General features: G+C 36.1%; 1 protein-coding gene across 3 annotated transcripts in view; it reads left to right on the top strand.

Annotated features, from left to right (window-relative positions):
- Positions 1–22,433, top strand: part of ARHGAP42 (Rho GTPase activating protein 42) — a 139,135-nt gene that overhangs the window by 36,457 nt on the left and 80,245 nt on the right. For all 3 annotated transcript variants that reach the window (XM_021529328.2, XM_077781342.1, XM_021529329.2), the window contains exon 3: positions 11,122–11,183. In XM_021529328.2, coding sequence (XP_021385003.2) covers positions 11,122–11,183 — 62 coding nt within the window. The remainder of the gene's footprint in view (positions 1–11,121; positions 11,184–22,433) is intronic.

Below are 22,433 nucleotides of genomic sequence, written 5' to 3' on the forward strand. Positions count from 1 at the left end.
CCAAGTTCCAAATAAGTCTAAAATTACTTCCAGCATTCCATACTACTGCTTTATCCAAAGCAAAGTAAGAACAGGATATTGCCACCACCTTGAGGGCAGAGTTCTGGGGGTGGATTTTTTTAGTGTAGGCATCATCCCAACAACTTTTCTAGTGCTTGAGTTTGTTGGCCCTGTGGAACATATTAGGGACAAGTGTATTTACAAAAGGTGGTTTTATATTAGATGGGTGGGGAAGGGTTGAGTCCTTAATTAGACTAGAAAACTATTTACAACTGAGAGTGAATTTGCATAGAAAGATTGTATCCTGCTTTTCTACAGCAATTACCTGCTTAGATTTGCCAGCTCTTTTTCCTCCAGCTGAAGGAGTGAATTTTAAGATTTAACTTTTTAGATTACTTTCAAAGCAACTTTGCTTAAGGTACTCATAAGATCACAGGACAGGGTTCTTTGGTACTTGTATTGGATTGTTTTTATCTATAGAAGTTCAATTGTTACAATTTATGGGAGGAACTCAGCACAATCAGGTTTTGAAATGCCTAAAGTGTTTGTTTCAAATCTGTTGATTCTGTTCCTACTGCTATTTTTTTTTTTAATCCCTGTTGCATATTTGACAATTTAAACAAATGCCACCTGTTTCCGGAACTCTATTGTTTCTTGACTTCAAGAAATTAATGATTTTATTCTAGTGCTGGGATCCTATCAAGGCTCCAAAACAACATCTGCCCCAGAAAGTGAAGGTTACATTCTGTTGGTTGAGCCCAGAGCTCTTGTCCTTGCTTTGGAAGGGCAAATGAGGCTGACAAATCAGGAAACAAAATAATGGTGCAGTACATTTTGATCTGTTCAGGAGGAAAAGGTAACATAAGATCAACAGCAGAGTCCTTGTTGTTTCTTTTTCTCTTGGATACCTATCAGAAGGTTGTTGGAATATCCATGCTCCATTCTTTCTTGACCATAAGATGAGTGTTCAAATGAAAAAACTGAATTGATGCAGTTACTGCCATCTTTCTTTGCCCTACCTTTCTTCTGTGTCAGGAGTAGCTGACAGTAGGTGCTCTCCTGAAACCCTGAAGTTTGCATCCTGGTGTGCTAACAGAAGCTAAAGTTCATGTTAGTTCATTTTACTGTGTTGGACTGCAGACTGTGGTGTCTCAGATACAGCTCTTACTGTGCACAGAAAGAGGTTGAGACAGGCAATGGACAACAATGGCTTTGTTGTCCTGGTGCATTCTGCTAAAGAGTTAAGATGAGTCAAAATTTGATCTGAGCAGCTGAGTAGATGAATGGACAAGTCCATGCCACTCACAGAACAATATGAAGTAGCTTTTGTGTCTCTCATTGATATTTCAATCTCCTGGATTCTTGAAGGTGTATTCTACTTTATTGTCCTTATTCTACTTATGTCCTTATGCCTTCAACATACCTCTTTTCCCTTCCTTTGTCACTTAATTTCATTATTTCTAGATTTGGACATCCCAGTGGAAGTATGAATTCCTATAGGGAGACAATCTGAGGGCCAGAGTGTTGCTTTATAGAGTTGTTTTGAAAATAATGAGTATGTACTGCTGATGCATATAATACACTTCTGGTAAAATGGCATAACATTTTAGAGTTGTCAGGCTAGCATACCTCTTGGGAAATAGGAACTCATTTTCAGAACAGATCAGCTGAGCTTTGAGATATTCATCTTCAGATCTGAGCAAGTAAGAGAAAGGATTTGTACTTCCTGAAATCAAAATGCTTAGTAGAGTTTAGAGTTTTAAGCACAGGAGCTTTTTGATCCCTTTGTAGGGCTAAATTCAATTAAGCAATTATAGCCAACCTACCATCTGTTGAAGTATTTGGTGATATTTCTTCTAAACTCTTATTCAAGCAATAAATGCAAAACTTTAAAAATCAGAAAAACAGTGTTAATGATTCTCAATTGCATTCTGAATATATTGCTTCTGCTTTTACTTCCTCTATTTCAGCACTCATAAAGAACCACACACAAATAAGGTTTGTACAGCTGGGAAGACTAAAATATCAGGATTTTTTCCTTCACTTAAAATATGGATGGGCCTCTGAAGAATTGGGGATTGGCAAGCCTGAAATGTAGTCATAATTACTTTTAATTCCTTTGTTTATGGAACGCTATGATTTAATATTACTTTTGCAGCTTAACATTGCTGCAAACAATGTTGTACATTGAACAGTGGTTGTTTCCTATGTTGTCTTGTTATTCAGCTATTAAAAAAACTTGAGGTTGAAGCAGCAATTCTTATCTTAGAGTGAAAAATTTGCACTTAGTACATATATATCACAACTCCTTCTACTGGGATGGGGGAGGGAGAGCAAGAGAGGACCGTAGTCTGACTGCATCAGGATCCATCTTTGAACTTAACTATTTCTGAATATTTCATGTTTTTTAGAGCTGTTCTTCCTCTGACATGTGATAGGATATCAGTCAACTCTGGCAAAACCAGATCTGTTCAAGTCAAAGGTTAATAGTCGATTTAGTTGAAGTAAAGATTAATGGAATGAAATTAACTTCTCTGGAATGCTGTTAGTTTTCAGTAGGGGCCAATTCAAGCTGCTATTTTTTCAAAGTAGGTCTCCAGCAGTGCTTTAAGATCACTTTGTACCTGTTAGACACAATTTGGTGTATTGAATATTGTTCCCCACACCCTGCTAAGTTCTGCAGCTGTGGAGCTCAGTCCTACTGCTGTGCCTGTGGCTCCATCAGGTGAAAAGAGAGGCTGATTTCTCTTTGACAGGTACGATAATGTAAAGCCCCATTTTGTAGTGTAGCATAGAGATGCAGTATTTTTTAATGATCACTTATCTAAACCCTTATCTCTTTATTCTATGAGAACATGGCAGAAATGGTGTATTTGATGTGACTCATCCCGAAAGCCTCCACCTGTTCACAGAACTGTAGAAGGGGAGAGACAAGAAAAGAGTTTGTCATTTGTAGACAGGTTTTGATACAGTGCTCTGTGCAAGCACATGACTGCTTGAGTGATCCTTCTCATGTTGCTAAGAAAATTAAAAAAATTATTTCGATTATTTAAAATGTTTTTGCTGGCACTCCAAGATGCCATATTTCAGAAGAGGTGCTTTAGACTAGTAAAGTCTAGAATTAATTTTTTCTACCACATTTCTGCCATGTTGAATAATTCATGCTACACAAGATAAGTAAATTTTCCAAACTGAATTATGTATTTTCAATACCTGTACTGCTTTTATAAATAGGGTAGAACACTAACACAGGGTAGATATGCAGCTGTATTTTTAATAAAGTGTTAAAAGTATAATGGTAGTAATGGAATTATTCTTTGGTGTGAGTTTGTTTTTGTTTTGTTTTTACAAACATGCTGTGGGATAGACAGCCATTATGAACTTTAAAATTTTTTCAGGACTCTCTGAAGTGTTCTGCCCTTGCTTGATCTATTTAGAATGTTCTACTTGTATTTACTTTGTGAGCTTCTGCATGAGTAGGTCATGGCAATTTACTGATATTAAGTCAATGAATTGGATTTATTTAAAATGTGTGACATTGCGTGTGTTTATGTTATCTCTACAAGTGTTGTGTTTGACAAGTGTTGACAGTAAATCTGGGAGTTCTAGATAACCTGACTTTCTTGCAAATTTTAGTTCGTATATAAGCATGTAGCTTTCTGTATATGGCTCTGTTGAAAAGTAATGGAGTGGAAAAGTGTAAATGTATTGGCTCAAAAAATTGTTTTAACTTTTGTACAAGGCTTGTATTTGTATGTTTAAATATTTGTGAAATGATAGCTCCTTTTTATAGCAAAGAATTCTCAGAAATGACACTGTTTGTAACTGGATTTAGATGGTTACCCTGATGTAGGTTTGTTTCTGAAAAGGGGAAAGGATTTTTGCTTCTAATAGTGGCCCTGCACTTTATGCTTTGCATATGTTTAGGAAAAAAACTTCAGAAAATACCTTACTATATTTGCTCATTAAGTTTTGCAAAGTGAAAATACTCTTGAGTTAAAATTGCCTCATATGGTAAGTACTGTCCTGCCAAACACATCTTGCAGAGCTTTGGCCTTCATTGAAGCGGAGATCTTGATTTGGTGCCTTTTATGGTTCTCGTATTGGCCTGCAGTGTGAGGCACGCGTGTGTGATGCTCAGGCGGGAGGTTCCATTCTTGCTGTGCAAACGCCGGCCTCTTCTGCTGGTTTGTCTCACCTTTGTAGTGTGACAAAACCCAAATGTTTGGGCCCCGTATATGGCCTGCAATTGAAGGGCTTTGAAACTGTGGGGAACATTGCCTAGAAGCATGCAGGGATCAAATGCTATAAACCAGGGGAGGTCAAAGGGGAGACTGTTTCTGAATATCTGATAGTTTCATTGCCGGTTTTGTTTTCATGGGGAATTTGCAGCACCTACTACCATCTCTCTGTCCCACTACTGTGAAGAGCCAAAATGCTCCTAATTATGATGTGGAGAAAAAAATTACCACTGAATTTACTCTTGAGTTTACAGTGCCTTGACTCAAATGAAATAAAGAGAAGCCTTGGGGTTCCTTTACTTTTAGTTACATGTATTTGAGTAGCTGTGCCCTGATGAAATTCTCTGCTTGCCAGCATGTCGTGGAACATGTGATCATATTTGGAGAACAATACATATACCTTGAAGCACAAATTTGGGCATAAAAGGCTTAATTTGTCAATTTTCTTGATTATTCATTTGTGTAATTTCTTTGCAGAAGCTTTAAAACAGTAATTTTTCATCTCTGTCTCTTTGCTGTTGCCATGCTTTTTCTTTCTGATCTAAAATTAATTTTTTGGGGGCAAATTTGGATTTCCTTATGTGACGTAGCACGCTTATTTTCAATAATTTAAAAAAAATTGGCAAAATACCTTTCCGCACAGTTCAAGGATGGAATTGCTGCAGGAAACAAAGTTACCACTGAAACTTGTGCTTCTTGGGAGATATATCAAAATCTGTCAGATCATGGTAGTATTTGATAAAAAAAAAAGCATTGCATTAAGTCATTGCAGACTAATTATGGAGCTAATAGTAAGAATGTTCACTTATTGAGTCTGAATGTCTTGATTCTATCAGAAGAACAGTACAGACCAGACAGGGTTGTTTGTACCTTAGTGTGCTTTCCCATGATGGAAGTCTTCAAGGAAATTTGTAGTTATTTGGATTGTAAATTTAAACCACTGTCTTCTGGCAGAAATCATTGTCACTTTGAGAGTGTATTTCCATGCTGTGGTATGCTGATGTAATCTTTAAACCTCCACACTTGAATTTTTGTTTCATCCTATGTCTTTTATTACTAGAAGTGCATGTCACTGTATTATAGGAAGGCTCAAATAGCCTTTTTTACTGTTCTTGAGGAGGCTGTGGTAAATGTAAACACAGACAACAGGAATGCATAAGGTCCTTATTACAGATCCATAAAACCTGATACCTAGATTAGGAAGGTAAAAGAAACCAAATGGAAAGGATAAGGCAGCACTTACAATAATAATTTTCAAAATAAAAAATGAGATTGAAACTGCATGAAGAAATGAACCATTATCTTGCTATTCTAACTTCTTTTTTCACAATGGAATCTTCTAACATAATTAATCTCTTGACACCAATACTCAGCTTAAAGCATATCTGACATGCTGCAAGCTTGCAAACTGGAATTTACATAAATGCTTAACTGATTTTTCTTAAACCTTAACAAAAGAAAGCAGTTGCTGCATTTCCTTTGTTATCTTGGGAATGATACTCAAAAGGGGACAAATAACTAAGATAAACATTGCTTTCAAATTCTGTACTTCTCTCCTATTTTGTGGTCTTTTCTGCTTTCCCAGTAAATATAACTTATGGTACAGAGCTCAGTCTTACAAGCTGAAGTTTCTCCAAAAATTGTTGCCATTTGGAAAGTGAGGGAAGCTGACCTAGGGTAGAATAGTGGAAGAAATAGCAGTAGATAAAGAAAATAGAAAACCTGAGTAATAATTGGCAATCAGACCTATCAGACATATGACTTCTTGTCCAAATATAGCTTTTCTGAAAATGTGCTTTAAAAATAAAACCAACAGCTCTTTTCTGTAGGAAAATGTTGCAGTCATCCTGCACTACTGTTTTTTAAATTGTTACAAAGGTGCTCCAGCCCAGTCAACATTAGTTATAAAACACTTTGACACCAATACTCTGCTTAAAGTTCAAGGACATTTCACATTTTTCACAATTTGCATAAATTATTCATTATTTCTGTTTGTAGACTAAGGTGTCGATCCTTCAGCTTGTTCCCATTAAACTCAAATGTAACTCCCTTTAAAGCTCTAGGTAATTGTACACATTTATGTTTTATAGACCAAATTCAGTAGGAAAATAGTGGGGAAAAAGGATCATTAACAAATCAGTCCAGGTCATGACAGTAGTAAAGGAAACCTCTAATGTATAAAATAAGGCTCCATTTAAATTCGTAGTCAACATATTGAAAGACCAAGATAATGGCAGGCTTAGGAGTCTTTTTTCAAGACAGTTGTCCTCTGCATTCTATTTTGTAATGTGAAAACTTACCATAGTGGTGATATTTTGAGACATCCAATTTAGTTACTTATTGATAGACATTACAGATCCCTCTTGTTAAGTAGAAATTACTGAGAAAGCAGATGATTGTCTCCTTATACCTGTTCTGGCCTGTCAGTGTTGCTCTGAAATTTTGGTTTTTTTCTGTCTGAAAGGAAGCCTTCTGTGGCCATTCTTGTCCTACCTACTGTACCTCCCCATCACCACCACCTCACATACTTTTTCAACATGCCTTAAAGCCATAGAAGGAAGGATGGAAATTTTATTTGCTGTTGTGATTTATTGAAAAACTGCTTGTTGTGGCTGCAGTTAATACCCATCATTAAAAGCTCTGGAAATGCAAAAGTTAACTAACAACTATTTAATAATATATTTACTGTAATTGTAGATTTGGAAAAGAAAGCCTCTTCTCCCAGTCTTCATAGATCTTACATTTATTCTGCTTTTTCATGGAAGTCTAGTAAACAAGTGTTAATCCTTAGAAAATTTCCTTATGGGCCAATAGTCTGTCTTGAATTCTGTTTCAGTGATGATTTATTTACAGGGAAAAACTCCTCTCTAGACTTTAGCTACAGTTTGTGCTCAAGCATGAATTCAGGCTGGCTATAGCAAGTCTGTACTAGGTATAACCAGTCTGGAAGATGCACTTGACTGACCTTCCTGCCAAAGAGTACTGGAAGCAATGTACTGCACAGTCCTGGAAGTTCCTCAGTCACATCAGGAAGACATAAGGAAATAATTTTTGACTTTCATAAAGCAAGGTGTCATAAGAACATGTGGTATATCTATGTATTACTTTTTCCATGTTGGCATTCACATATCTGAAGATGGTGGTGGTATCTGCTCATTTTGAAAAAAAATCTTGTTCTGTGTGTTTTAGAGTATGTAAAAATTGTCTATGCGTTGTTTAAGACTGAATGTATAAGTGGAAATTAAAGCAACAGTCCACAGAAGAGAACATTCAGTTATATTGTCTTCCACATTAGCTTTTAATTTCTGTGTTTGGTTGAACATTACCTTCCAAAATTTGCTTTATGTCTTTCAATTCAGTATTGGTCATGCAAAACTATTATATGTGTCATACACTTTGTCAGCCCTTTGTCATTAAATGTAGATGATGTCATATCTGTTGCGTGTGACATTTAGTAGTATAGTGTAAGACTGTACTCTTAAACATTAAGCTAAGGGTGATAGAGTAGCTTCAATAATTTCCACAGGCATGCTATTTTAAGGTGATACATTCTCTACACAAGTATATAGCAAAAACTTCACAAAATTTATTATGTGCATTTTTTTTCTCCTATGAACAGCTGGGTTGGTTTCAATACAGTAAACCAGATTCAACATCAAACTTCAGTTCCTTTTTAATTATGTGACTATAGTTCTTTGTGGAGCTGTACCATGTGTTTGAAATTATAAGGACATTGGGGAAAAAAGGACATTGTTTATCTACATTAACGTTTAAGCTGTTGGCACTGTTAGTTTGTTTCTTTATGAAGCAAATTAATTAAAAGACTTTTCAGTTAAAAGTAAAGAGAGTAGCTTTTTTTTTTTTTTTTTTTTTGGTAAATAAAATAATGGGAGCCCTTTCTCCTGGACAAGGGAAATTTTGCAGCTCGTTGTTGAGTTGGGAGCACTCCAGAGAGAGCAGCTGGCAACCTGTTGTGATTGTGATGAGTGAGACCACAAGTATACATCTGGGTACACATTCAATTGTTTTTTGTTTATTGGGCATTGCTTTTCCCAAGCATAATTTCTATCATGTTACCAAATGTATCTTACAAGTCCTTTTGAGTAGCCCTTAAATAAAAAGTAGACTGTAAAACTGTTGGGATTTTTAAGTTAATATTGCCTAATAACTTAGAATAAAATATTGAGTCAGCACTTCATCTTCCTTTAAATAGGTCACCAATTACAATAATTCTTTATTAAAATAGCTAAAAATATCTTTATATTTAATACGTTGGGCTGCAAATTGTACTTAATATTATTGGTTTGTTTTCAGAATTTATTTCTTATCAGCACATTCCCATGACATTTCCTCTTGCAAAATACTTGATTTCTTCCTTCCACCCCTTTTTTTATTTACAAAGTTCACTTTAATTCTTCTGTATCTATTGTGATTGAAAAGAAGTAGATTTTAAAAAAATGTTGTAGCATTACTAAGAAAAGATTGTCAGGCTGGTGTGTAATGCCTGGGTGTCCTGACAGACAGTGGGCTGCATCTGAAACCCTTCCCTTCCCTTCCCTTCCCTTCCCTTCCCTTCCCTTCCCTTCCCTTCCCTTCCCTTCCCTTCCCTTCCCTTCCCTTCCCTTCCCTTCCCTTCCCTTCCCTTCCCTTCCCTTCCCTTCCCTTCCCTTCCCTCCCAGTGTAGGTTCTTTGTTCTTAGTGAAACTGACCTTTTTATTCCCCCAAAGATGAGCCAACAGGGAGGAAAAGATGGAGACAATTTCTCAGTGTTTAGCTGAGGCACTGTACAGGTGACAGACTAGTACCTTTGTATTAGTGTTAAATATTGAGGAAAATATTGATTTGCACACTTACACAACATATTTTATATGCTTTTTTCCTGTGGCTAACCTGAATTTATTTAAATCTTGAGCAAATATTTCAACTTTGAAACAAAAAACTCTGGTTCTGCCTTGAAATTCAAAGGATGAATCAAAAGCTTCTTGCACTGGTTTTTGTTTTGGGTTTCTTTTACACTCCTCCCCTTGCATCCCTCCACATCCTTATAGTTTAATCATGTCTGTCTGGCTAATTGTATATTTAGATTTTAGTGTTTCATATTGGGTACTTGGATAGTCAGGTATAACCAATCAGTTTATCATCTTATTTCTTTACCTGTTTTTTTGGTTTTGGTTTTTTTTTTCATGGGATATTATGAGCAGACTAAGAGATTGGGTTAATTCAGTAGGTATCAGAATGAAAATCTTCATATCGACATAACTGGCAAAATCTTCTGACACTTGTGTTCTCAGGGAAAAATATTAAAGGAAAACATTCAAGCCCCAAGTAGATAGATGTTTAACTTACCAGGTATATTTGGGCTAAATCAAGAACTCACAATGGGAAAAAAAGAATTATCAGCAAACAACAACTTAGAGGTCAAGATATGCAAGTGTAGCATCATAGTTACAAAAAAAAAAAAAAATCAGCTATGTAATTTCTTGCAGAAGAAATTGGAACAAAGTGTTCATCAACTGAAAAAGTTAAGAGAGAGAAAGGAGAATGCAAGGAGGACCTCTGCAAGGTCCAGATGGTATAAAGACTAGAAATTATTTGGGAATGGTCCAAAAACTAAGTAGCAGTTTATGAATGCAGACAAGGCAGCTAAGGCAAGCCAGATACTAGTTCCTTCTTAAAGGATCTATTCCAGTACTTGCTAGAAAATGTGCTTATTTCCCTAAATCTTTTAGAGATATTGAGAAGGGATAAAGCCATATTATTGTAGACTAACATAAAAAACATTTAAGAAGATGAAAAATTACCTAAGAGCTGCAGTTCCATTAGCATCCTGTCAGCACTATATGTTGGTTAACTGAAGAATTTTTAAATCCTGTTCTTTTGAGAAAATCTGAGTTTTGTTTCCATGTTTGTTTTTTACCTTGTTCAAAATGATTGAGATTGCCTCAAGTTTATATTATTTAGCTGTCTGTATTCTGAGTTCAGAGCTTTAAACCACAAAATGTAGCATCCTCTCATTGACAGCAAGTACTACAAGTTGCATCAGGAGAAAGTAAAAACAGATACTTAGCTCTCTTGACATGATTGGTCTCTGGGATTGTCACCTATGGGACTGTGATGCTGAATCTGAGTAACCCCTATGCCCTTGAGAAAGTAATACAAATGGAAAGAAATATTTTCTAGACAGGTTTGTACCACTTGCTTACATGAGAATAAAGTCTTAAGAGTTTTCAGAATGTTTTCCTCTTTCTTGTCCTCTTTTAGGGGTTAATTCTTGTATTATGTTTCCATTGACTCTGCTTCTGCCCTTTGACTTCTATTTGAAAACAGTTTTGAGCAAAGACTATGTCCCAGTTGGAACAGAATTCAAAGCTTATAAATCAATCATCTGTTTGGGTCACCTGAGACCTTGTCCTTGTGAAGCATAAAGCCAAAGAGCAGTAAAATCTAAACACTTGACAAATGTTGAGTTTCAATTTTTTACCCTAGTATTTTTTGTAGTTCTTTCAAATCTTTGTTCTCTCACCTTAGTGGGAGAAACTCAATTATTTTTTTTCTGCTCCTGGTATGCTAAAATGAATTTTGTATCTGAAAGCAGAATTATTCTGTTTTGAGACTGATGTTTCCATGTTTCAGGAAATTCAGTTTGCCACATTCCATTAAAAAGTTTATTTTTAAAATACATATGGCTCTTAAGACTCAGGTTCTTTTTCTTTGCTCTTGACCTGCTGCCCGCTTCAGTCTATCTTGTTATAAGGCTACTGATTACATTGCAGTATAAGAGAAATATTTTGTCACTGTAGCTTCAATCCAGATAATGGACTTACTGGGTCTTAAAATCTCATTTTAAGCAGAACATTCTTTTTCTTTGTTTTCCTTTCAGCCCAGTCATTGAAGGAGTTTGCTCGGCTCCTGATTGCTGTTGAAGAGGAGAGAAGACGACTGGTAAGTTTGCTGGCAGTAATCTTACATTTGGCCTCTCCTTGAGTAAAATAGTACACTTTTTTCTATTCTCCCTGAAGTGATTTTTTAAAAAATTTATTTGTGTAGTAGAGGTTAAGTACATCATAAGAATTATTTTGAATTCTTACGAAATGGCAGAAATGTATTACCACAAACTGCAGCAATTTTTATTAAACTGTTCAACCAAAGGCTTTTGTGTCGATTTAAAAATTGTTTTCTCTCAGTTTCCTACCTCCCTGCTCCCTGACCCAAAATAAGCTTTGAATGCTTTTGTACCTTTCCCTTCCTGCACAAATCTTATACTGGAGACATAGATCTTTATTTGTATTTAATGAAATACTCTTGAGTGTTGTCCCATGAATGTGTGCTAGTAATCCAAGAATTGGATAAGAAGAGAAAGAAATTCATCACCTGAGAGAAACTCTTGTAGAATGCATTATGGATCAGTCTTGCCAGAGTCATCCATTGACAGGGTGTCCTTATGCGTTTGCTTCTGTTTGCTGCTGTTTGCTTTGATTTTTATATTTTTATTCAAATATAGCTTTGTTAAAGAAGCTTTAAGTGTATTTTTATGGAACTATTTAAAAAAAAATCCAGCTAAGCAGTGAAGCTGTTTTTGTCCTTACTTGTGAATCAGTCATGAATAAAAGAGTGAGCTAAGAATTAACATCAGTAGGGGGACTTCTAAATCTCATGAAAGTTTAACTAGCTCTAATCCATCCAAAGATTATGTCTGTCCTGATTTTCCTTTCTCTTATGGGTACTTAGAACATTGAGGTAAGGCTTTTATGACTCAGACTGGAACAAATTTACTAATTCAGAAAAAAAGTTTATATAAATTTGTCTTAACCTAGAAGTAAATAGCCATAGAATTGCTCTCCCACTATTCCTGTTTATATAAATATTTTTAAATGGCAAAGTCCTTCCATTTATTTAGTACAGTTGCATAGCTAATATCACTTAAATGTATAAAAGTTTTTTTTTTTTTTATATACTTCATGTGAAACATTTTTTCCTGGGTGGCTGGAAGAGTGAGGTGAGTGTTCTATACTTACCACCTTAAAAGTCAGTTAGCAGAACACTTATTAGTTCCTTAGTTAAACAATGTTTTTAAATTAATAGCTTTCCAGTTTAAGTTAAAGATTGTTATGAGTTAACTATTAGAAAAAAAACCAACAATGAATAGGTGAGGGTTTTATTTTTCAAACTTGTTACTCTTTCATAATATGTAAAAACATTTCCTATTATTTTCTCTCTTTTCTTTCCCCTCTGTTTTTCCTCTCAGAGGAGGCACTACTGTTCTCAGTTTTAGAAGTTTATGGCCTCTCTCTGGTTTATAATTTGAGCTTGCCATATAGTGTTTTTTCAAAAGATGTAGGAAGGCCTTTAGCATAAAAGAAGGAAAAAAATATTATTAAGTGAAAAAAGACCAGTCAGATGGAATAATACATTTTGTTCTATATCAATATTATTTCTATGGGAATGCATGTATTGTATAGCTAAGTGTGGTAGGTTGACCCTGGTTGGATTAGTGGTGCCCACCAAAGCTGCTGTGTCACTGCCCTTCTCATCTGGGCAGGGAAGAGAAAATACAAGGGAAGGCTCATGGGTTGAGATAAGAGCAGGGAGAGATCACTTGGCAATCACTGTCATGAGCAAAACAGACTCAGCTTGGGTAAATCTGCTTAATTTAATGACAAATCAGAGTAATAAGAAACAAAACCCAAATCTTAAAGAAATGTCTCCTTCCCCTCCCTTCTTTTGAGGCTTTACTTTAAACCCAGTTCTCTATGTCCTCCCTGCCAGTGGCAGAGAAGGTCAGGGAATGAGGGCTGCACTTCCTTCCTCCTCATGGGGAGGACTCTCACACTCTTGCTCCAGTACTGGTCCCTCCCTTGGGGAACAGTCTTCAGAAACTTCTCCAACATGAGTCTTTCCCATGGGCTGTGTTTCTTCATGACCTGTTCCAGCATGGGTCCTTTCCACAGGATTGAGCCCTCCAGGAACAGGCTGCTCCAGTGTGGGTTCCCTCAGGATCTTCATATATGGAAAAGCTGCTCTTGACGGGAAATTACTTGTAATTACTGAACAACATTTTGTTCAGTTTGGAATAACCTCATTCAGTTCCCATTCCATGTCCAGAATGAGAACACACAGTTTTCATGGTAGTTATATTTGCATGAGAAAGTTTATAAAACTTAGAATTTCTCTAGGTCTCAAAAGTTTGAGGTGCCTGTTGGTGGAATTTGTTTAATTATTACTGGAGTAAAAGTATCACCTTTCTCAAAGATCTGGGTTTTTTATTCCCCAGTTTCTTACTGAAGTTTTCTACATGTCGTCACAGAATCCAGAGTTTTCTGTGAGGATCAGTGTGCCAAATAGATCCCTAGTATAAGTTTTTTTACTTGAAAAACTTGTAATTTAACAGTGGAATCTTCAGAGCACTTTTGCTTGCTTCTGAGGAAGTTTAGAGCATTATGTATACCCTAAGATTTCTCTGCTGAAAGCACTTAAAGTCAGCCAATTTGCAGCTTAGTGACGATATTAAACAAAGTTCTCAGCTGATGGGAAAGCTTGAGGCATGGCATGCAGGTCCTTAAGAATTTAATTTCCTTCTGCATAAAAAGAGAAAACATGCAAAAGTTATTTTAAAAAAGCTTGTTGTTTTTGAAATTTTGTAGAAGGCTTGGAGAAAGACAATGTTGTGGCTATTTTTGGATATACTTCATTGTACTACTTTCAACTTTCTTTTAATTCTTGTAGCATTTGACAGTAAAAGACACATCCTCATATAGGAGGATATGGATATGAGAATATGGATTGACAAATATTAATTTTGCATACTAGCTAATGGCCTTATTTCCCTGCATTGAACTTTATTTTATTAAATTATGAGCATACATATAAGTGTATTAATCAGATTTGAATATAAAAAGTCTAAAAAAGTATATATTCATGTGACTAATTTATTTCTAACTGATACCTATTAAATTCTTCATAAGTCAAATTATATTTTTGTCTTGGTGAACACACTGTTGGAGTACTTGTCCACTGAATGTATAAATGAAGTGTTGCCAGTGGTCAAGGAAATAGTTTGAGAAGTATTTAGCAAGTCTTCTCTCCTTCCTGGATAAAGAACCAGAAGGAACTATTTTTTTTTTTTATTCAGAAGAAGCTAATGAAACAAGACATTATGAACAGTATTATTGGGAAAAACACTGAAATATAAAGTCAAATGTAACTGTATGTTACATAAATACTCTGTTTTGTAAGGCTTTGTGGCCAATATTACTGGCAGCACTAATAATATGGTGATTATTGCAAGTCAGTTTCTTTTATACTTGTCTTTTATTCCTTGATGCTAGAAAATGGACAAGTAGAAAAAAACAGAGGCCGTGCATCACACATTTTCCCTTAAAAAGAAAATAAAGGAAAAAATAACTCATAAGATACCTTCTTTTATGATGTACAGCCTTAGGTTTTGATGAGGTCTGTCATTTTGTGGTGGTGTTAATTTAGTGATGCTGTTGGTAAATGGTGCATTAAAAAAACTCCAACCAAACAGCACTACTCTTGGGCTTCACATGTACTGTAAATAGGATAAAAAGTCAGATTTATCCCCACTGCATTTCCAATGACTTCAGCAGCAAGCCATCAGGGATGTAGAATAATGACCTCTATTTCCTAGTGTTTATTAGGGAACAATAGAGATGCTATAATTTAATCCCATGTGAATGTTTGAATCTTTATTAAGGGAACTTACTTAAAATAATTTCCTTCCTCTTTCACTGAATTTGCATTCTTTTTGTTAAATATTTTATTTTGCAGATTCATATTTTATTTATGCTTCTTATTAATTTTTTATTGCTAGTAAAATTAATAACAAACATAAATGATCTGTGAGTAAAATAAAATGCTACTTCCTTTTCCTTTTGTAGGATTATTCTGTGTTGACATCAGGATAGATTAACTGGTTCATGCTACTGGTCCTAGAGATTCCCTATGTGTGTGAAGCATTGCAATGCATTCTTTTGAATGTCAATGTTGTCCTGCTGGAACTCCCTGATTATTTCTAGAGTTTGCTAAATACAAGACTGAAATAGGCTCTTAATTCTTAAAGTCCTTGCTATTTATCCAAGTTTTTTTTTGGTTGTTGGCACGTGATGAATGGCCCCAGAGCTTTTTCTGTCTGGCATCATGAATCAGTGAGATTCCTGACCAATACTAAACACTCCAGGGGATAGTATAAAAATTCTGAAGTGGATAGTTTTGTACTCAATGAATATTTTTCTTTATAAAGTCTTCCTTTTTGTATCTAATAATCTTAATGCTTCAGACAGTATCTCATTTATGTGGATTTTTTTGTTTTGTATAAACTGGATGTTCTCATTGTGGTTCTGTATTTGCCCTCACAAAAGGGGTCTGATGCTATCTGCTTCCAGAGAAAGCATAAAAATATTCAGTTTCAAAAGCTGCACTTGAAGACAAATGAGCTGTTAAAACCAGCTATCCATGGAATGGTACATAAAATCAGATACTGAAGGGCACAACATGTTGTTGAGCAGAATTAGCCTTTTCCTTATAATGCAAAGTGTGTTACAGATTCCATCAGAAGAGTAAGCAGTCTCCCATCCACAGGGGCAGCTTATTTCTCAGTTTATACAGGGGAAAAATAACATTGCATGTACTAGCACTCTGAAACTGCAGAAGAAACACCTGGCATTTCATTTTGTATGGTATCTCTCAAATTGCAAAAAAAAATATTTGATGGTGTTTTGATATACTTGGTAACTGATTTCAGTGTTTTTTACCTCTCATGCAAGATTTGGCATTTAAATTAATCTCCTTGGTAGGAGTCTGCTGGGAAGAACAGTGAAAGCATATTACTATAAGTGAAAGAAAATGCCACAAATAAAAGGACTTCTTTGAAGTTACGACTGGACTGTTTTTTTGTTTCTTTATTTTTGTTGTTCCTTCTACTCCCTCTCCTCCCACCATGTTTGCTGTTTAAAATTAATTAAAAGCACCTGAATTTAGTGAGTTTGAGTTTTTTCCTTATATTTAACATGGCTGTACATCCTATTGAGTCATTAAGGTAGCATGGACTGTGTTGTTGACTAATGTCTTTGGAAAGACTTTCTGAATTTCTGCATCAGATTACTAATTTGGAAATACCTCTTTGAGGTTTCTATTGAACAAGGATCAGTAAATCAGCACTGAATTTTTAAATTTTTTTGTAAAAATAATTTTTACCTACATTTATCTATTCATTTTTTCACCTTTTCTTCCTCCTATTTCATCCCAGGTATAGCAGAGAACACATTTGATATTAATTACAGAAAAATCCTTGTCTTTGGTAGGAGAAGTTCTGCAAGATAGGAAAATACTGATTTCAATGGGTTTTGTTTGTGTGTTTGTTTTTGTTGGGTTTCTATTTTTTTTTCAACTATCAGCTTACTGTCCTCTGAGAGAATTCATTAGGAAAATTACTGGAAACAAATAGCATGTTTTCACAAACCTTTTTGGAGAGCCCCCATTTTGAACACTTGCTATATGCATTTCTGGCCAGAAAGTATGTTACAGACTACAAAAGACACAGAGGAAGGCAACAAGGAAGGCTTAACACCTAGCAACTGAGAATGAGAAGAGACTGTAAGGAGGTCTCTTTGATTAGTTTTAATTCAAATAAATTACATCAACATTATTTGAAGACGTATGATTCATTAGTTGAAATGGCATCTTTCCGCACACTTGAACTAGTCCTCAGCAGTAGGCTAACACTTCAGCCCTTGAAATCAGATTTTTCTTCCTTTTTTCTTTTCCTTGCTGATACAGTTGTCAGTCTTACTTTGTAAGGATAAACAAGAACATACATTGCAAAATTACTTGGAGACTATTGCAGAAGCAAGAGTGTGCTCAATAGCATTACATGGTTTCCTGCTGTGTTTTAACTCTGGAATGACTGGAGGAAATGTGCTACACAGGATTTTATCTAATTAGCAGTTTGCAGAACCAGCTTTGCCTTAATTCTCAGCCTTTCACCATCAAAATAGGGAGATTACTTACATGGAGTTCAGCAACACTCAGAAAAATATTTCTGTATTCATATTAATTGCATATCTGTAGAGTGTAGACCTTTTGAGAAAAGGTCTTTCCTGTTGTGCTGGTGCGAATGTTTGTGTGACTGTGTGGTGAACATAATTGGAGAAGTGATGCAGCTGGAAAAATAATTCCTCTCACACTAACTTTCTATTACTTCCTTCCCATCACTACAGTGCACACAATGAAAATGAACACCTTTTCAGGGCCAGAATTACTATCCAGAAGATAGTAATTACTTTGATATAATTGCTATCAAAAATATAATAAAAGTGTACCTTCATTTCTCTGCATATGTTGTCTCTGATCATTATAATTCATATCTGAAATCAGCAAATCTGCAACAAGTGAGTTCTTGTCGAGAGGGAGCTTTGTTTTCAATGCAGCTTTCCCCCTTGCCCTGTCTTGGGCTAGAAGGAATCCTGTTTGTTGTCTTTCTCTGCGCTGCTTAAGTATGAAAATACACGTGTTCAGTGGGTGTTTCTTAGCATTTGTGCTCAGTTAAAAAAAAACCATAAAAACCAGAGTAATAAAAGTAAACAGTTCATGTTCTGTTATCATTAAGGTAGTTTAACATATAACATCTGTATGTATTTCTGAACTTTTCTCAGATAAAGAACACATACTAAGCCAGACAATTTGGAGGCAAAATTATGTCTGCTATTAGTACAGAGCATTAGCTGGCTTTTCCAGATAACACTGCATCAGCTGCTATAATTGTACACTTGGTGCACTCCTAATTTGTTTAAATCTGATTCTAATTTCTCCAATAATATTCACAATTTAAAATAATTTCTTTCATTATTTTTTGTGGAAATGAATAAAAAGCAATCATCCTGGGACATTTGGGTATGATAATTTTTAAATTGATAATTTTAAAACTGATCTCAATAGAAACAAGTTACAACTAGACTCTTTCACATCCCTGTATCTGCCATCCTCTGGAATTGAAAATACAGGTCCATATTTTCTTTACCTTTGCAGAAGGTACCTCCGTTCACTGTGTTGTGACAGAACAGTACTATTAATTCAAAATATTTTCCAAGTTTTATGATCATGAAGTCAACAGAGAACCTACTGTTCATGTTTTGCTCTGTATTTCTTAGCAGCTTTGTCTCTATGTTTTTCTTTTTCTTTTGAAAATGTGAGTTATTTCCTGTTGATATGAATGTCCAGAGTGCAGAGCCTTTTGCACCCTGTGCTCCTCATCTTAGGCCTAGATAATTTCATTGCCTTTAAACCTACCTGTTGAGGAGGAAAGCAGTTTGATTGCTTTTAGAGACAGTCTTATTTTCCAAGATAGTTGTCATAGAGTTGATTGGTGACAAAGTTATTTCCTTGTAGTAAGCAACTTCGTAAGATGTGTGAAAATGTAGATCTCCTATGTTGATCTCTGCTGTTGTTTTGACTGGATAGTTGGCATCAAAGAGTGATCACTTGTCTGTCTTGATAGGGCTAAGAGACTGTGGAAGTGGAAGGAGAGTGGGAATAGGATAATTGTTCAAGAGGAAAGGAAAGGGGAACAGAGATAAGGGGATTTATAAGATTCATGTACATTCCTTTGCCATCTTACATAAACAGTGTTCAGTGTGCAAATAGTATTTGCTTTTCAGTCTTCTACAGAGAATGCAAATTAAGAAAATCTTTTTTAGAAAATACTTCTAAGAAACAATGTGTGTTGCAGGAGATTAGTGTAATTGGTTGTTAGCAATTACAGTTTCTCCTGCTTTCTAGATTCAAGGTGCGCGTATTTGTATTTGCCTCCATATGGATATTCAATCAGAGAATGGTTTGGGTTGGGAGGGATCTTAAAGACCATACTTCAACTTCTGCTGTGGCAGGGAGGCCAGCCCCTAGACCAGGTTACTCAAAGCCCCATCCAGCTTTCAACACTTCTGGGGCATCTGCAATTTCTCTGGGCAACCTATGCCATTGTCTCCCCAGTCTCAAATTAAAGAATTTCTTCCCTATATTTAATCTAAACCTACATTCTTTCAGTTTAAAGACATTTCCCCTTGTGCTATCCTTGTAAAAGGTTTACCAGCTTTACCTTGCAGGATTTTTCAGTGACAACATTCACAAAATGAGATTACTTGCTATTTCCAGTTTTGAAGAGTATCATGGAGAGAGATATGAAATGCTGTCTTCATTAAAAGTACAAAATGAAAGGCTAGTTGGAAAGACCCTTGCTACTTGTCATTTTATAAATCTATTTTGTTCTCAATTCATATGTTCACTCCATGCAAGCATTTCACTGCATGTAGTATTGCATTGCATAACAGCACTTCCCAAAGGTTTGAGAAGCATTCTGTGAGTAGCATTGCTGGAAGGAATTTTTTTTAATGATGTTTTAGTCTTCACAGAAATGTGCTAGTTGCAATTTTAGTTTGTAGATTCTTTTGCTTCCACCGCAGTCACTAGTTGTCTTTTCAGATGGCTGTTGACAGAGAAAAAAGAAAGAAATATGTTTGCACTTTTAAAAGAGTATTTTAAGGGAACATGAGTTCTGGATCAGCCAAACTTATAGCCTTTAAGTTTTAGACATTTATTTTCTGACTACAGAGGGAGGGAATGGAGCCGGTTGTAGAAGAAGATATGTGCTGTAACCATTACTAGCGTGTAATCACGTCAGAACATGCTGCTACCTGACATGCTACCACTTTCTAAAATTTTTTAATGGATTCTGAATTTATCTGCAATTCTCCTGGAAGTATGAAAAAAGGTGCTTTGTTCCTACAAACTTAATTTTTAATTTTCCTTCATTTAGTCTGATCTTTGGAATGAAACTGCTGTATTTGTTGTTCTTATGTAATGTCCTGGGAAATGTCATTAAAAACAGAAAACAACACAAACACTTTATGTCCCAATGGGTGTGTAGAAACAAATATGCCTTTATTTAAACCAAACAAACACTACCCAAACAAAGCCCCCACCTTTTCACAAGGAAGCAAAATATTCTCCTTTGAGCAATCTGTGTAATCTTCATGGGCTCATAGCTGGGTTACATACAAAGGTGTTTTATATAAGTATTTTCTGTTAGGATGTTGTGTTAGTATTTGCAGAAAACTTAGGTTGCCTTTATTATACTTTTCACGTGTCTGCAGAAGCTTCAGTTACTGTTATTTTGAGAAGCTTTCTTGGATGTATCTCCTGAAGCAAGTGCTTTTGCTTTGAGCTAAGACTGAAACAGATTAACAGTTTTGTCTGTTTTTTGGCAGCCATGCCAGTTTATTATGTACCTACTTCACAAAACTGACCTGGCTAAAAGCAAAACAAACAAGATATTTACTGGTTATTTTTCAACCATATTGCAACAGACTGTTTCAGTGTGACAGCAACAGAGGACAGAAAAAGAAGTCAAAAAGGGGATGAAGGGGCATTTCAAGATCAGCAAACTGCTCAAGCTAGCATGATCTCCAAAATAAATTACTACAAATCTACTTCTTGGTGCAGTATTTGTTGCAACCCTGCTATTACAAGTAGGTGCACTCAGGGAAAGAGATTATTTTTCTAGTGTTAAAAAGGAAATTAGAGTAGAAATCTGGAAACCATGGTCACATGGTCCTGAGGAAAGTTTTGAAGGATGGGGCCACGGAGTCTGGTAGCCTTAAGGATTAAAATATTGTGAGAGCTATCTTTGGATAGCTGTTCTTTAGTAAAAACTATTTTTCAAATAAGTTTGAGTTTCCTTTCTGGGTTAAGTGGAGGTGGCCCATCCACCTTGGCCAAAATGGGTAAAACTTTGGCCCAGTTTGTTTTCATGTGACGTGTCATGACGGGATCTCATGGAGCTGATGTGCAATTCCCTCTGAAGTCCAAGTGTCAGAGTCAGTACAGAGTGGGCTGCAGCCAGCCAAAGCCTGCAGCGGGCTCTGGCACTGACCTGAGTCTCCACCCGTCCCGTGGCCCTGGGCTGGGGCCAGCGCGGAGCAGAGAGGTGGCCGCACACAGGGTCAGCCCAGAGCTGCCGTCCTGCACCGCTCCTGTGCGCGTCCCTACGGCACTGCCCCCGTGGCTGCTGTCAGACCCCACCAGCATTCCCATTCTGTGGCTAAAGGCTATTTTTTCACCACGGATACTATTGAGGATGTGGGGGAGCTGTTTGTTAGGGCGAGACCATCCATAATTTCCACGCTGAGGCAAAGGCCAGCTCGGTTTCCCTGATGGGCGTCCAGCAGGACCACAGGGAGGTGCGACCTCTGCAGCTGAGCCCACTTAGCAACACACAATCCCTTCTTAGTAGAGCCACAGTTTAAAGACACCAGGCTAGCCCTTTCTTGCCCCTAAGCTGCCTCTTACACTATATTGAGACCTTTTTACAAACTAGATGAGAGCTTTCTAAATTGACTTATTTTGTTAGTTGTATTTGCATGAGAGGATAAAAAAAAGCTAAAAAATCTCAATCTGATACTATTTTTAGACCTTTTGCTCTAAATGTCTTGTCATGGCATATGTCACGACATGTCCTGTGTTCCTTTCTTAGTTCTGTGTGCTGTTCCCAACATACTCATTTTGAATTTTCAGCACTGACAACTGTCAGAACCTTCTAAATTATAACTATTCAGCAATTGAGCCTTAAATAACATCTGAACATTCTTCAGTGTGTCAGCTACCAGTAAAACTTACTATGTCAATAGTAAGGAGAAATTGAAAGGTTTTCTATGGATTCTATATATATAAAAGCTCCTTTACCTCTGAGTAGTTTGCAGCTGTGGCTAACCTACATTTTTTCAGAATACATCTTAAATGTTCATACACGTGCTTTTGTTTCCTGAAAGGATACATACTTCCACTTTCAACATTAACAGTTCCTGGGCATAGTACCATTACAAACAGCTAAGCTGATTTTGGCTTTATGCCTGGATGTGTCCATTCACGAAGTAGTTGTTAAAGCAAAATACAACTTCTAATTGCATTAATCTCTTTGAGTAGCTAATTTCCTCAGCATCAACTTCTTTTTCTTTTTTTTTTTTTTTGGTTCTGTTTTTTTTTAACAATGCTTTTTGGGGTTGGGTTTTGTTGGTACTGAAGAGATAACAAATAGTAGATAGAGGAACCGTGGCAGTATCCAAACTATCAAGGGTGTGTCACAAGAAGCAAAGCACTGAAGTGTCAGACTGCCTTTCTCAGTGT

Source organism: Lonchura striata, chromosome 2 (genome assembly GCF_046129695.1).
Source record: "Lonchura striata isolate bLonStr1 chromosome 2, bLonStr1.mat, whole genome shotgun sequence".
Classification (NCBI taxonomy): Eukaryota; Metazoa; Chordata; class Aves; order Passeriformes; family Estrildidae; genus Lonchura; species Lonchura striata.